We start from the raw sequence: 16,099 nt of genomic DNA, 5'->3' as shown, positions 1-16,099 counted from the left end.
CTCTTTCGAAGGGGATTCAATCTGGAACTACAATCAGAGCTGGCATGCCGCGATGAAGGGAAGACCCTGGACCAGTTTATTAATCTTGCCATTCACCTAGATAATCTCATCTGTTCACGGACACCAGTCAGCCTACCAACACCGGAGAAACAGAACCCATGCAGATTGGGCACGCCCATCTGACGACGGAGGAGAGAGAACACCGCATGAAGCAACGTCTGTGTTTATATTGCGGTCAGGCCGGACATCTACGAGCAACCTGTCCTCTACGGCCATCCCAATCATCTAAACCGGCGGAGAGTAATGTTATGACTCCACTGTTTACCTCTTCCTGTATTAAGATGCCTGTCACTATAACTGGTTGTCAGAATATAATCTCCAGTCAAGCCATGATCGATTCTGGTGCCACAGGCAATTTTATTGATGAAAATTTAGCTTAGTTTAGATAATTAAGGATTGTGATACCACTAATCCCCTGTGAATCTCCTTTGGCAGTGGCAGCGTTAGATGGACACCCTCTAGGGACCAGCCACGTTCATTACACCACTACAGACATCACCCTCCAAGTTGGCATGATTTGCACAGAGAGGACACGCCTCTATATCATTCATTCGCAACACAACCCTGTAATACTTGGATTACCATGGCTTCAACAACACAACTCTCAAATTTCTTGGCGTGAAGGACAAATTTCCCGGTGGGACTCAACTTGTTTTGCCAGCTGCCTAAAGCCCATTTCACCTGTTTCCATTGGGTTCACTACTGTCACGGAGGACTTCTCATCAGTGCTCAACCTACCCTCTGAGTATGATGACATCATTGATGCCTTTAGAAAGGCCAAAGCATCTCAACTCCCTCCTCACCATTCCAGTGACTGTGCCATTAAACTATTGCCTGGCACTACACTACCACGAGGGAGGACTTTTCCTTTGTCTGAACCCGAGGCTGAAGCTATGAAAAATTACATTGGGGAGGAACTGTCAAAGGGTTTCATTCGACCATCCACCTCACCCACAGGATGGTGGGCTCCGCCCTTGCATCGATTACCACACTCTCAATGACATTACGGTAAAGTTATGTTATCCTTTACCTCTGGTTCCCACAGCACTTGAACAGTTACGCTCCACAAGATCCTTCACCAAGCTTGACCTTCGCAGTGCATACAACCTCATACGCATCCGGGAGGGGTATGAATGGAAGACAGCATTCTCCACCAGCAGTGGCCACTATGAGTATCTGGTCATGCCCTTCGGTTCAACAAATAGTCCACCAGTGTTCCAGTCATTCATAAATTGTGTTCAGAGATGCTGAACTGGTGGGTAATTGTATACATCGACGATATCCTCATTTACTCAAACTCCCTGGAAGAACACAACACCCATGTCAGAGCAGTCCTTCAGCGTTTAATCCACCACCAATTCTACGCCAAAGCCGAGAAATGTCAATTCCATCAGACCTCTGTGTCATTCCTAGGCTACGTCATCAGCTCAGAAGGGGTTGCCATGGATGACAGCAAGGTACGTGCAGTACTTAACTGGCCTCAACCCATATTCGTGAAGGAGTTGCAAAGCTTCCTGGGGTTCGCCAATTTCTACAGGCGGTTTATCAGGAATTTCAATTCAGTCGCTACCCCTCTGACATCTATGTTAAGGGGAGGGGGCACCAAGCTGTGTTTGTCTGCAAAGACCCTCCAGGCCTTCAAGAATCTGAAGTCCTGTTTCACCTCCGCCCCCATTCTGCACCATCCTGACCCCAATACCCTGTTCACAGTTGAATCGGAGCCATTCTTTCTCAACGACATGGTACACCTCCGAAACTCTACCCTTGTGCTTATTTTTCTTGAAAGCCTTCTCCTGCTGAGCAAAACTACGATGTGGGCAACCGAGAATTACTGGCAATGAAAGCAGCTCTCGAGGAATGGTGAAATTGGTTGGAGGAGGCAAGACATCCTTTCCTTGTACTAACAGACCATCGAAACCTTGAATTTATGTGCTCTGAGAAAAGACTGAATCTGAGGCAAGCAAGGTGGGTTTTGTACTTTACCCATTTCAATTTCACCATTACATATCGTCCTGGTTCAAAGATTTCCAAAGCCGATGCACTCTCTTGTCTGTTTGAGTCTGACACCCAGAACCAGACGTCGGAACCCATCATCCCCATGTCATTAATTTTCGCTCCAGTTCAATGGGACATCATGACTGAAATCGTCCAAGCTCTGTCATGAACTCAAGGACTTCTTCTGCTCACCACCAGAGGTCTCCCTCACCCGGGTTCTGAGAGCATTATAAACTACACTTCCCAGCATGCCTACCTGGACTGATTACACCCACACCTGTTCCCAATTCCATGGACTATTTAAGCGCTGTTCAAACTCAAGTCTATGCAAAGTCTTGTTTTGCCATTGCTAACATTTCTGAACGTTTATTCTGTTGTTATTGCCTGCCTGTGTTTGACTCCTGTCTGTTTACCCTCCGTTTGATTCTCTGCTGCCTGCCTCTTGATTACGTCTGTTTACCTGGACTTATACTTTGACTGTTTGCTGCCTGCCCTGAACCTTGCCTGTTTACAACCTTGACTCATTTGTCTACACTGTTCTTTTGCTGGAGATTTACCCTGCCTGTCTGTTTATGATTTGCACCTTTTCTAATAAACCGCACATGGATCTAAACCCCAGTTCTCCTGAGTCTCTGTTACAGTGATTCATTCTGTTTTCTGTTTTAAATGGAATTGTAGATGGGGCCAATGTCATATCAATCACTTTTAAGGAATGACCTACCAAACCCCAAATCATTATAGTAAAAACAAGATGACAACAAGCAACTCAACCTTTGTAAGAGCATTTTACTGTGTAGATACACTTGCATACTTTGAGGCAATTATTATGTTCTATAATTTGTTTAATGATTATAAGAACAATCTAAGATGGCTATTTATCAGCACTTTATTTCTTTTCATAGAATATATATAAAAAAAAAATGCTAACAGAATCTGGATGATAAGCACTGATAACATCCTTAGACAAAGACAGGGACCTTACTGTCAAGGAACATGATAGATGGGTCTCTCATTTGATGGAAAGGTTTGAGGAAAAGTATGTAAAAGTATTGAGTGATTATTTACTTAATAATGTTCTCACAGATGCCCTTAGAAAGATATTTTATGACTTATTCCTGAAATGCCTGTTTCTTTCTATAGCCCAACATTTAATACCAAAAGGAGATGGATCTGGCACTGCCTAGTTTCCTTATGCGAGGAACGATGATGGCCACAGATATGTAAGTTGGGCTTTTCACACTTGAAATCATTAACCCAGTAAGCAATTCAGCTCTGTTTGTCTTTTGTCTTCTGAAATATGCCACAAAATCCGGAATACTGTCTCTTCATCATGGCAGTTATCGTGTTTGCCACAACTGTTTGACACTTTACTGGTTTTACTCAGACGGAGAATGTAAACAGAGTGTGAAAGTTTCAGCGAAGGTACAAAGTGCATGAATATTTAATGAGGTAAATACTGAGGCTATATATGATTGGTTGTCTGTTACTAATTACCTTTCTGAATCATTCTAACACCACATCGTTCCACACTAGGGCTTTTCACACTGTGCTTAACCCCAGGTTATCTTCATTCTAAACCCCGCTTTTAACCCCGGGTAAACAACATTTCACACTTGTAATTTTGAAAGGGGTTAACACCATTTTACCTAGGGTTATGAAAACCTGCTCTGAAGCAGGGTTAGCACCGCATTTGTGGGGTTAAAAGCGAGGTTAAGAATGAAGATAACCCGGAGTTAAGTGCAGTGTGAAAAGCCCTTTTTTGACTGCACCACCAAAAATTCACCCTTAGTCTGTATTTTAAACATCACTCTGGTGTGTATTCAGCTCGTTCCGTTACTTTACTCAAGGCTAAATTTTAAAATGGTTTGAATGAAATGATTAGTTTTCAGAATGTCAGAGCAGCTCAAAAATAATTAAATTAATCATAAAGGTATCCATTTTTCATGTGCTATATTCCAAGTCTTCCAAAGCCATATGATAGCTTGGTGTGAGGAGCAGACACAAGTTACCGGTAGTCTTTATTCAATGATCAATGTCCCCATCTACCATAACATTCAAATGTTAAACTTAATTAAACATAAAAAATTGATGTCTTAAGATGTGTCATTACAGTTTTTATGTCAGTGATGTCAAATGCCACTGGCTCTTGCATTTTGTTACCGACTGCAACATATTAAAGTTTGGATGTATCCTTTTGAATGAGATGTGACTTTCATCATGGACCTTAAGTTTCACTCTATTCCTCACACAAATAATATTTATCACATATGTGTTCAGATGCAGCACATCATCATTTGAAATGCTTTTTTGTCATTTATTTTTAATTTTTTTGAATAAATTATTGTGCTCAAAAATATCTATATAATAGTGTCATAGCCTTTGTCACCAGTATTGCCAGTATTGCTAGTTTTGCCTTGGCAATACTACTTTTATTTTAAGTATTGCTCTGCAACACTACTTTTCTCAGTTCGCACACCTTCATTACCCTGCATATTTAGCTCTGTTAAAGCGGCAGCTCCTGTGTCTCTCTCTCTCTCTCTCGTGCAGCATTCCACAGCTCATGTGATGCTTGTCGATTTTACTGTAAGTGCACAGTAAGAAAAGGAAGTTGCACATTTTGCTAAACTTAGAGAATAATGCTATATAAACCTATTAATTCGACATGTAATGGTGTTATACTACACCTCTGCAAGCAAGCAAAGTGATAAAACAATCGCTCCTGTTTATGCAGTGCAAGCACGAAACGTTGGAGCGATCTGGATTTGTCTCATCACATCATGGAATTTTTGACAAGAAAGGCAGACATAGCTCAAATTAGTTGTGTGTAACTAAGTCTTGGGTTGGGATTATGTAGGAGTCAAAGCCCAAGTCCTTGTAGTCTGTGTATTCGTAGCTTCAGTATCATTGGTGACCCATGGCTTTAATCGTTAGATGCAGGTCATTGATTTCATCTATGAGGTACAGGATGCGCAGGGAGGGGAGAGCAATTAAAATTAGGATAACGGCTGGTAGGACAGTTCATACGATCTCAATCTCTTGAGAGTCTAGGATATACTTGTTGGTGAGTTTGGTTGACACTATTGCAACAATAATATATAGTACCAAAGTGCTAATTAAAAATACAATTATTAAGGCGTGGTCGTGAAAATGAAGAAGTTCTTCTATAACGGGTGATGCCGCGTCTTGGAATCCTAGTTGTGTGGGATGTGCCATTAAGCTGTGTAGCTTAAGACATGCAGGGGTTTAACCTACGATTTCACCTTGACAAAGTGATGTAATTTACGGATTTTACTAATGTCTTAAGTGGCAGAGTGGTTATGCGGCTGGCTTGAAACCAGCACATGGGGGTTCAATTCCTCCTTTCCTCGGTTAATTTGATTGGACTTGAATGAATGCGGGCTCTTCAAACGTGTGGTAGGGAGGAGGGCATCCATGCAGTCATTCTACATTTGTTGCGGTTAATTCCACAGATATTACTTCTCGTTTAGCGGCGAAAGCTTCTCATAGTAAATATATAAGTAAAATAATTTACACAATCTTGTAATTGCAATAAATTTGAAAGTTATTTGAAGTTACAAATCTAGAGAAATAAAACAAAATCTGTAAAATCAGTATATTAAAAATTTTTACTTTTATTTTAACCACTCAGTTACAACATTATTAATTAATAGTTTAAAAGTTCATACCGTACCTACATGGATGACATATTTATTCAATTACAGTGGAAAGAAACTTCATGCCACATTAATTTAACCTTTAAATTTTAATGGCTAAGCTGTTTGTCCAAGTTTGCTGGCACTTTCACGACTGGTTTGGTCCAAGACTGCAAGCAAAACACTGTGTCATCATCCACAGCCGCCAGAGTTTGATGTTTCCAAAAAATTTATAAAAAAGCCCAAACTCTAGTCTAGAGCTTTTAATTACATTTTCTAAGTCCCATGACATTCACATGTATAAATGCATTACAAATGGAACAAAAACGTCTCTCTCAATATATTAATTCTTTCCCTTTTTTGTGTTTACCTTCAGATCCCGGTACACTATCTTGGCAGAGTGCAGGTAGTCGAGGGCGGAAACGATCTCGGCACCGTAGAAGCGTGTGCGGTCCTCCGAGAACACCCGTTCTCTCGACAAATGGAAAAACAGCTGCAGGGAAAACAGCAGGGACAGAATTGCAATAATTACTGATTTATTGGAGGAAATTAACACAACACAAACTGCCTCACATCGCCATATTGAGATGATAGATGGCGGGGCCCACGAGGACACCCGGTGAACCCCTACAGCAGCTGGCACATCATCTCCGTCTTTCCAGAGAGTGTCCGGCGTGGCCTGTTAAATCAGCATTTTAATCAATACACCAATCTTGTTAAAGGCTGCATCTGCATGCTCATGGGCTAACATTCCATTAAAGTGGCACAAGTACTCCATCCCCTGCAATCATCTCCCTCATATTTTTCATTGAGTATTGCCCAACCTCCCCAGTCAGATGTCAAGGATTTCTGTCAACTGTCTAGCCCTGAGCTCCACTTGAACTTGCCTTATAGAAATAACACAGAAGCCCAATGAGGGGATTGTGCCTATTAATTGCTGGGGGATGTTGGAATATGGCTGTCCAGGGAGCGCTAACGGTTCTGCTGATCAGATGAAGGAGGGGGAGTGTGCCAGGGAGAGTGGGGTGGCCGTGGCCAGGTGTACCTTCATCAGTGCACTGGCAGCTGTGAATGTGGCAGGGCTGAAAGGGGAGAGACGGATGGGCCAAACGTGTGGAGGTGAGGAGCTCTGGCTGGACCAGGCAGGGGAGCAGGTGACATTGCAAGCTGAGGGAATGAGAGCGTGACTGCCGCAGCTCTGATTAAACAGCACTGTTGGTGGTGGAATTTCATTTATCAAAACTTGAGCCCCTCAAGATTGAATCCTGAGCCCTGCCATGTCAACACAGTAAGACTGGCAAACTTTTTTCAAAGTATTTCTTAAGCGACACCACAATTATTATCACCGTCAATTTAACTCTGAAATTGTATTTAGAGATTTGACCAATATTTTTTTTTTTACCAGCATTCAAACTTTTCTACTTAATCAGTTACTGCCCATTTATCAGGTCTTCCAATAAATGAAACAGTTTTGTCTCTAAAGAATAGCACCAAACAATGGCATTACAGCTCTGTGCGTTCAACAAGAAACAACAACATTCACAGGTAAGTAACCTACTTTATGTATTGTTTGCAAAATTACTCAACTTTTTACACAACAGCCGGCCATTCTAAAGCAAGAAGCACATAGCATTTTAGCCGTAAATGTAAGACAGCCTAAAACAAAGATAATAATACATGTTCGACCATTTAGATTGTAAAACAACTTTGCATAAATGAGTGTTATAAATAACACATAGTAGGTTTTATTGTTAATAATAAAGTATTCATAATGCATATTCTTTTAATATAATGCATATGAGGCAGATAAATTGGACAATATTTGGTATTTTTAAATGATTTTAAACCTGTCTTGTCTAATGATAGCAATACAACTTTTTTTAGAGGGACGCTGGAGCAAACCACACCTTAAGTTTGGAGGTGCAAGTTAGGACAAAAACTTTCAAAAGAAAAATATATAACTGCACACTCTCTTACAAGTTTATTTTATTACCAACATTTCGGCAACAAGCCTTTATCAAGGTACAACTTCCTCACAATGGAGAGAAGTATAAATAGAGTCAGTCATTACACACAGGTGAAAGCAGTGACATCAAAATGGACATTTAGTTATTAGCTAACAAGCCTGTCTCAACCAATTAAGACATATTAGATATCATGCTGATTTGTATGTCACAAGATACACTACTTAAGCGCATTTAGATACAATCAAATCCTAAAAAGCCACCACATCATATCTTCAGAAAGCCCTATACACAATCCATATACATATATATGTATATATATATATATATATATATATATATATATATATATATATATATATATATATATATATATATATATATATATATATATACACACATACACTCAGAGATACACACACACACACACACACACACACAACAATCATTTTAGAGAACTCCCAACCTTCAATTCAAGATGTGTACAAAATAGATTTCATTTCCTCATTTATAAAAAATACAACTCAATTCAAAATCAATATTTAAAACATGCGGCACCAAAGTTTTTAATCTGTGAATCCAAAAGGCTTCTCGTTTCAACAAGAGTTGATCCAAATCCCCACCTCTTCTTAGTAGTGACACCTTCTCTATACCTATATAACATAATGATGCAACTGGATGATTATGTTCTATAAAATGTGCTGCTAATGGGTAATTTATATTTTTACATCTTTTAGTATTACAATGTTCTGCAATTCGTGTTTTTAATTCCCTGCTTGTTTTTCCCACATATGATGTACCGCAAGGACATGTTATTAAGTAAATCACAGCTTTTGTTTTGCAGCTTATTATACCTTTTATCGGAATAGATGTTCCAGTGTGAGGATGTTTGAATGACGTTCAATGATATGTGTAGTTACATCGGTTACATGCACCACAATGGCAGTTACCTTCTGGGATAGGTGTCAGCATGCCTTGTAATTTCACAGGTGGAGAAGGGATCAAGTCAGACTTAACCAAGCACTCTCTTAAATTACGTCCTCTTTTGAACACTGTAAGTGGAGCGTCCTGAAAAACACCAAGTCTCTTATCTGACTGTAAAATATGCCAATGTTGATTTATAATTTTCTTTATTTGCTCTGAACATTTAATATATAATTTAGTCTTATACTGCTCTCCATTGTGAGGAAATTATACTTTGACAAGGGCTTGTTGCCGAAACGTTGGACACTCCAACATAATATACTCTGTATCATTATCTATAGTTAATAAATAATATTGGTCAATCTCTAATCTCTAAATGTGAGGGCCTTTTTTTTATTTTCTTCAAAAGATCTCTTCAAACTGTAGATGCATCACAAGATATTATCAGATTTACAATTTTAGCTCACCAAAGCAGTAAGTACGAATTTGTTACAGCATTACAACAGAAACAGCTTGCCAATCAATGCAGAGGAAAAGACAAACAGACAAACACACGTACCTCTCCTCCATTGACGTATTCCATCACAAAGCATAGGCGGTCTTTTGTTTGGAACGAATACTTCAAAGACTGAAACAGCAGGTGGAGAAACACCATTAGAGGAAAAAACACATAAAACTAAAATATACGCAACATGAGAGCTCATCAACATATACACGTGAGAGAAATGTTTGTCTCGAGAGAAAATGAAAGGAGTGTTTTTTTATAAGCTTTGCTCTTTCTTGCAGGCCTTGATACTAACTTTGAGGGAAGGTGAAGTTTACGAGGGAACACCATCTTGAGTGACAGTGGTAAAGTGTTTTGCTAAACCTGCTGTGTACATTGCGTGGCATTCAACAGCATCTGGAGTGTCAGAGAAATTACCTTTCACTGGAGACTTCTCAACAGATGCACAGCTTAATTTAGGCCGCTAATTTATTACAGTTTATTCTCTGCATTATAATGAGGCTCCAGGGAAATGCCAATCATATATACAAAAGCATTGTGAATATTTATTTATGATAACTCATTAGTAAACATGCACTCACGGTTAAAAATGGATGTCTTGTGTTTTTCAGTACTCTGCTTTCTGTGAGCGTGTGGGCCACTTCATCCTACAAAAAGAAACACAAAATGCGATAAATAACTACCGGTAATCAAGAAAAGAAATTCAATGATTCTGAACCATGTTTAATTACAGTACAAATGTACAGTGTTGGCATTATTTTGAGTCTGATTGCATTTAAAAGGATCCTGAACTTTTAAAGAGGGGGTTAAAAATACACTTTCATAACTGATTTTAGCAAAATTGAAGTGTAAAAGTATCATTAGACAATAGACAATACAATGCATCATTTCAAATATTTATGTCCTGACTGAACCGATCAAAACATCTTCAAATTAAATTCAACGGAAAAAAAAAGATAGATGAATCTTACCTTTGCTATAATAACCTCTTTCTTTAAAATTTTCATTGCATAATATTTCCCGCTGGCCTTCTCCCTTACAAGAATGACTTTACCAAAAGTGCCTTTTCCCAATAATTTTAAGTAGTCAAAGTCATTCATTGTCTGCAAAAAAAAAAAAAAAAAAAGGAAAAAGCATGAAATTGTCAGACATACTGAAATGCAGTGGAGATGCGATGGAGATAATTAGGCTTTAGTTCTGTATTTTGTTAACATGCATGCCCCCATGTCTAGAAATACAGCAACACATCAGCTTCCTTCTCCTCTGAGACTCCACTGCCACTTAAACACACTGACATATTTGTACATTAGCTTGTTGTTTAAAATGATGAAACTCACAGAAATACACAGCACTGAAGGTATAGTTCACTCCAAAATTATTATTTTGTCATCATTTACTAGCTCTTTCCAAGCCATTCCGAATGTGTATTACTTACACGTTATTCTAATTACACTACACTATTCTTCTGTGGAACACAAAAGGAGAAATGACGGATTTAATATAAAAAGCGAAAACTATGCACTATACGCCATTTCAAGGACTATTCGTCAGTTTAAGTAAGTGATGTCTTTGTCCCTTTAACATTTCCTACTAGTTGTCATACTCATTCAAAACAACAGCGGGAGGTGCTTCATTCATTGTGACTTTAACACAATTATCGTTACTAATGTTAAAATGATTGTCATAAAATGTCATTATTAAAATGTGGACCATGGTGTTCGGTGGCTGGATGCTCTCTGTATGCCTGGAACAAACAGAAATTAAAGTGTTTAGATCTCCAAAAAAGCAACAGCAAATGGATGCATGAACCGCTGCAGTGAAGTGAGATGGATAGATTCGTGCAGTACTATCAACTGTAGCACACATCTTAACTCTGGTATGTAAACTACCTTTATGCCAACTAAGTTTGATAGGTAAAGCTCTAAAAGTGACTATAGATCGCTCCCATTATAATGAATGAAGCTGCACAAGTCATTTACATTTAGCAGACTCTTTTATCCAATAAATCCTTACCTTATCTGCAGGTCACGCAGACAGCTTCATTGAACGGCTTCTTTGATTATAATAGGAGCGATCCAGTATTCCTGATCTTTCAGCTGTGGAAATAATTGTGAGCATCTAAACTACAATAAAATTTCATCTCTCCCGCGTAGATGCTCAGTATCAACAACATGTCTGGATAAGTTACTTCAGGTAAACGTTTGATGTTCTTTGAGAAGATGTTAACTCAGAGCCTTATTTAAAGGATCTGGTAATGATTCCAGAAGTGCTTCAGGATCAGTAGCGTTCTAATTCCTTTGTAATTGTTTGCATCCTTGAAATGGTCTATGTTCTATGTCTTTTAAAGCCATATAATAGCTTTGTGTGAAACTACAAACTGAACTTTAAATCATAATTAACAGAAAATCTTGCCCTACACTGTCCGCATCCATTCAACTATGGCACGTTCACAAGCAATGCATCAGGACTGACACTGATATGACAAATAATGGCGCCATAATTGATTTGACAGCTACAGTGGACTAATTTCCCCTTTTGTGTTCCACAGAAAAAGCAAACCAAACTGGTCTGGAATGGCATGAGGGTGCGTAAATGATGACAGCATTTTTATTTTATTTTTTGGTGAACTATTCCTTTAAAACAGATTGTTTTTTTTGTTTTTTGAGAATGAGAGTTTTTTCATAATTCAGTTCAAATGTTTAGGCAGGCTTATGATGCCCCGTACAACCATTCAAACAAATCCTTAGGTTTGAAGGCACCTTGCGTTTGTGGTGACTGATAGACGTGTCCATCTCCTCCTCTCCCATGTTGTCTATCTGTGAGGTGGGACTAGACTGGATACGTTCCTCTTCCTGTCTTTGGAGTTTATCTGCCACCATCTGGATCGCCTCTGCCCACTCATCCCTGTGGAAACACACACATTAAGTCCACATATTTCAGACGGAAGTTATTTGTAAAAAAAAAAAAAAAAAAAAAAAACTGCTTAGAATTCACCTGAGACACACATGAAAACAAACATGTATCTATACATGTATAGCTTGGACAGTAACTGCTAAATATACTACTGTTTATTGTTAGAAAATAACATTAGCAAAGAGTAATAAACGCTGTAAAACCATGGCTCATTGTTATGTCAACTATTGCATTAATGTTAATGTATAAAACCTTATTGTAAAGTGTTACCCTTCAATCTGTACTGCTTTCAAGACTCAAATCATCAAAACAATGTAATCAGACCGGGCCATTAGTGTAATTCATAAGGCCATTCTCACTAGCTAACAATATAATGTAATGTGAGTGTAGAAGCCACTCCTCTCTGCAAACACTGTCTCCCTCCATTGAGCTTTCATTTACTGTGCAGCACAACATCTGTTGTGTGGGATCAGTGGTGCGTTCATGTTTGAGAGCATGTGTTAGTTTAATAATGATGAATTCATCTGAGCGAAGCTCGTAGTTTATCACTGTTTCACGGCAGCATGCTGAACTAGTGTTAAGAGCACAGAGTGCTTTTCTTTTTTCTTGTCATTATTGTTGTTTGATTACCATAAATGACATAATAAACAGTGGCAAATCTATTAAGCTGCATTTACACTGATCCAATATTTTGATACATATCTGAATATTTGCCCCGCCTGTGTACCTTTACACCTCACTAAGATGCGTATTTTGACATTGAAAAGCATTTGATTGTTCACGTACCACAGCATTATGGCTAGATACAAGCACTAATCATGAAGCACACTCCAAATATGCATGTTGTGTTCACAAGCAGTCATCTGTCAGTCAGACTGTGTGTGGGTATCATATTGAGTCAGTACTTTGTACTAGTTATCCTGTAAAAAGCCAGGACTGGTATTGCTACATTAGTTTTTTATTCAAGCATTGACTTGGAACCAAAGTACTTTTGACCTCCCTAAAGTAAACTGATTCAGAAAACTCCAAACTTGAACACATGTGCTTTCCATTTGATAGTGGAGAGCCCTCAAAAAGAATAAGAGATGGAAATAACCCAGAAGGTTAATACAGCAACGTGTACTGTATATGAAGGGCCTCGTGCACCCCTTCAAGGTCATGCGGATGAATGGGTGTGGAGTGGTTTGGTGTATAATGAGTGGTTTTTGCTAATGAGAGATAAAGGCTTTGAATACAGTCTGGCATAAAGCCAGCTGCCGCCACATCTCTCCTTCTCACATGTAAGCCTGCTGTTTCTAGACCTCTGCCAGTGTGATGTGTCCTACTCCTGCGCAGAGCTCTGTGTGTATGTGTGTGTGTGTGAGAGAGAGAGAGAGAGAGAGAGAGAGAGAGAGAGAGAGAGAGAGAGAGAGTGTGCGTGCGCAAGTGCACGAGTGTGTGTTAAAGTGCGCATTGGACTGCAGTGTGCTGTGATAGATAGACATGTAAGTTGGGAGTAGGGTGTGTGACAATAAACTGCACCATGAAAATGCAATGTCTCTTCATATTGTTCTGTCTGTTTTAATGTTGTTTGTCTGTTTATAGGGGTGAGTGGTATGACCAAAATTTTATATCATGGTATATGATAATAGTTATTTTGCTGGAAATTCAACCCACAAACACCAATTGTTTTGTGCATTACATAAAAATTTAGAATTGCCTACTTTTGTAACAATCTATTGATTTAAATACTTTTAAAAGGAAAGGTACGTCATATAATTGTATTTGTATTGTTTTTAATTTAATTGTATTTTTGTAAACTGGATGGACATAAATCAAAAGATAAGATTATTCTTAACAAATTAATTTGTCTTTAATCTGTGCAAAAACTTCACATTATGTAACACATAATGATAAAAACAAATTGAGTTAAAAACAAGATTTGAAACAGTAACACATAAATCTGATTAAACTAGCCAAACACACATCTGTGAATTCTATATTATTGTGCGAAGCTTCGTCATAGATCGACAACTGTAAACAGCCTACCGTTACAAGTGTATTAACTAAATTACTCCCGTCATAATCAACAAAGCTGTCTACACTAGAAGCACCTATCTGTGACACGGTTGGCAGAGAAGGCTATAGTAAAGTTGTCAGATTTTATTAAATAGCAACGTGGATATACCGTTGCTATTTAATCTTTATATAATCTTTACCGTTTGACATAGTTCTTCTTTCCGCCTGCCCTGTATGTTTAGATGTTTTGTTTGGCATCTTAAAAAATCCCTTCTTTTATACCATTTTATTAATTGGTCTGTGCTGTCTTTCAAAAGTTCAATGATTCCATTATGATCTGAACAATAACTGGACTCTAGAGTTTATTCTAGTTCTCTCTCTACCATGTGAGTTAATAAATAAATTTGTGTGTTGCTTCTGTCTCGCTGCCATCTACAAACAGCTCATTATTACTTTAATTTTTATGGGAAGTGCTGTGTTGTCTGTAAATGCCACAACTCACATCTAAAACAAAAGGATCAGCAACATCATTTGCTAAAATACTACAATTTTGTTGTCTTTTTTGACTCGCTAATTTGATCATTATTACATTAAATTTGTACACAAAATGCAATCACAGCATTATCCATTATAACTATTCAATTCACCTTGAGATCAGTTATGGCTCAGAAGTTAGTTCTGAGAAAATGTCTAACATAATTTTCAGATAACACATGGTTTGATATTTTGTTATCTAATGCATTGACATTCATATGTTTTAAGTGTGACTTAAGAGACCAAATACTTTTGGGGTCACTGTAACTGTACTAATGAAATAACAGTAAATATGGCTACCATGGTGTATTTTGTAAGGGAGGTGAATGTATTACCCTGAAAATTATGCTCTCAATATTCATGTCTTATACACTGAGGACTGGTCTCACCTCTCTTCCGGCGTGTCCACATGGAAGGTCCTCTCTATGACTGTAGTCCACTGTAGACATCTAATAATAAAAGTGTTCGGCTTTGGTCGTTCAGTTTTCATCAGCTGGCATTCTGAAATAGAGAGAACCCAATATATATGATGTTCCTGTAGTTCAACTGGTAGAGTATGGTGCAAGCAATGCCAAGGTCATGGGTTTGATTGCCAGAAAACATGTACAGTATACTGATAAAATGTACACCTTCAAAGTATGAAGGGTCTGTTCACACAGAATGCATTCTTAGATTAAAGGATTAGTTCACCCAAAAATGAAAATTCTCACATCATTTACACACCCTCATGCCATCCCAGATGTGTATGACTTTTTTTCTTCATCAGAACACATATGAGGATTTTTAGAAGAATATTTCAGCTCTGTAGGTCCATGAAATGCAAGTGAATGGGTGTTGTGGATGAATCTGTTCGTTCTTTGTGCTTATGCCTCCTGTTGGCTGGAGTTTATTTTTGTGGAGTGTTTTTAAGGGACATTAGAATGATTTCGTCATCTGCTACACTCATAACGGCTGGCTCACTGAACAATTGTTTATCTGTCCGAGGAAACTGAATGGCTTTATATCAGCTGGAGTTTGTTTTGTGGAGGAACACACCTTCAAGACAGTTCTGTGAATGAATCTACATGTTCTTTGTGTTTATTCTGCCTACTGGCTGAGGTCTGTTTTACAAAGTATTTTCTGTTATGTAATTTTGCCTCACAAAATTTATGCAGAAGCACCGGACTTGAGCAATCCAACGGCAAAGTTGTCACGGGGGCTCTCGTAGGCGTACATGGACTCTTTGAGTTTAGAGGGATTGACGCCGGTTGGCACTGTCGTGCGCGGGGTTAATGCACACGTTTTTCTTTTTTCTGTTTGTTTTGTTCGGGGGGAAGTTCGGGGTTTGATTGTTGTAATAATGTTGGAATGTGGTCTGTATAATCTTGTTTTTGACACACAATTTATTTTTTCTATTATATCAAAATGTCAAATGTTAATATGAGTGGATTGTCTCTCTCCGCATGTAATGTGAATGGGTTGGGGCACCCCATTCAAAGAAGGAAGGTTATTACTTAAACGTAAGAAATATGATATAGTGTTTCTTCAAGAAACGCATCTTTCCCCACAGGAAG

General features: G+C 38.5%; 1 protein-coding gene across 2 annotated transcripts in view; it reads right to left on the bottom strand.

The window, feature by feature from the left end:
- The window catches only part of LOC127413674 (RAC-gamma serine/threonine-protein kinase-like), a 185,301-nt gene that overhangs the window by 24,303 nt on the left and 144,899 nt on the right, over nt 1-16,099 (bottom strand). For both annotated transcript variants that reach the window (XM_051650992.1, XM_051650993.1), the window contains exons 3-8: nt 14,936-15,047; nt 11,861-12,005; nt 10,073-10,204; nt 9,683-9,748; nt 9,156-9,224; nt 6,079-6,201 (exon numbers count right to left, since the gene is read on the bottom strand). In XM_051650992.1, coding sequence (XP_051506952.1) covers nt 6,079-6,201; nt 9,156-9,224; nt 9,683-9,748; nt 10,073-10,204; nt 11,861-12,005; nt 14,936-15,047 — 647 coding nt within the window. The remainder of the gene's footprint in view (nt 1-6,078; nt 6,202-9,155; nt 9,225-9,682; nt 9,749-10,072; nt 10,205-11,860; nt 12,006-14,935; nt 15,048-16,099) is intronic.

This window comes from Myxocyprinus asiaticus, chromosome 23, assembly GCF_019703515.2.
Source record: "Myxocyprinus asiaticus isolate MX2 ecotype Aquarium Trade chromosome 23, UBuf_Myxa_2, whole genome shotgun sequence".
Lineage (NCBI taxonomy): Eukaryota > Metazoa > Chordata > Actinopteri > Cypriniformes > Catostomidae > Myxocyprinus > Myxocyprinus asiaticus.
This window is presented reverse-complemented; position numbering and strand designations above follow the sequence as displayed.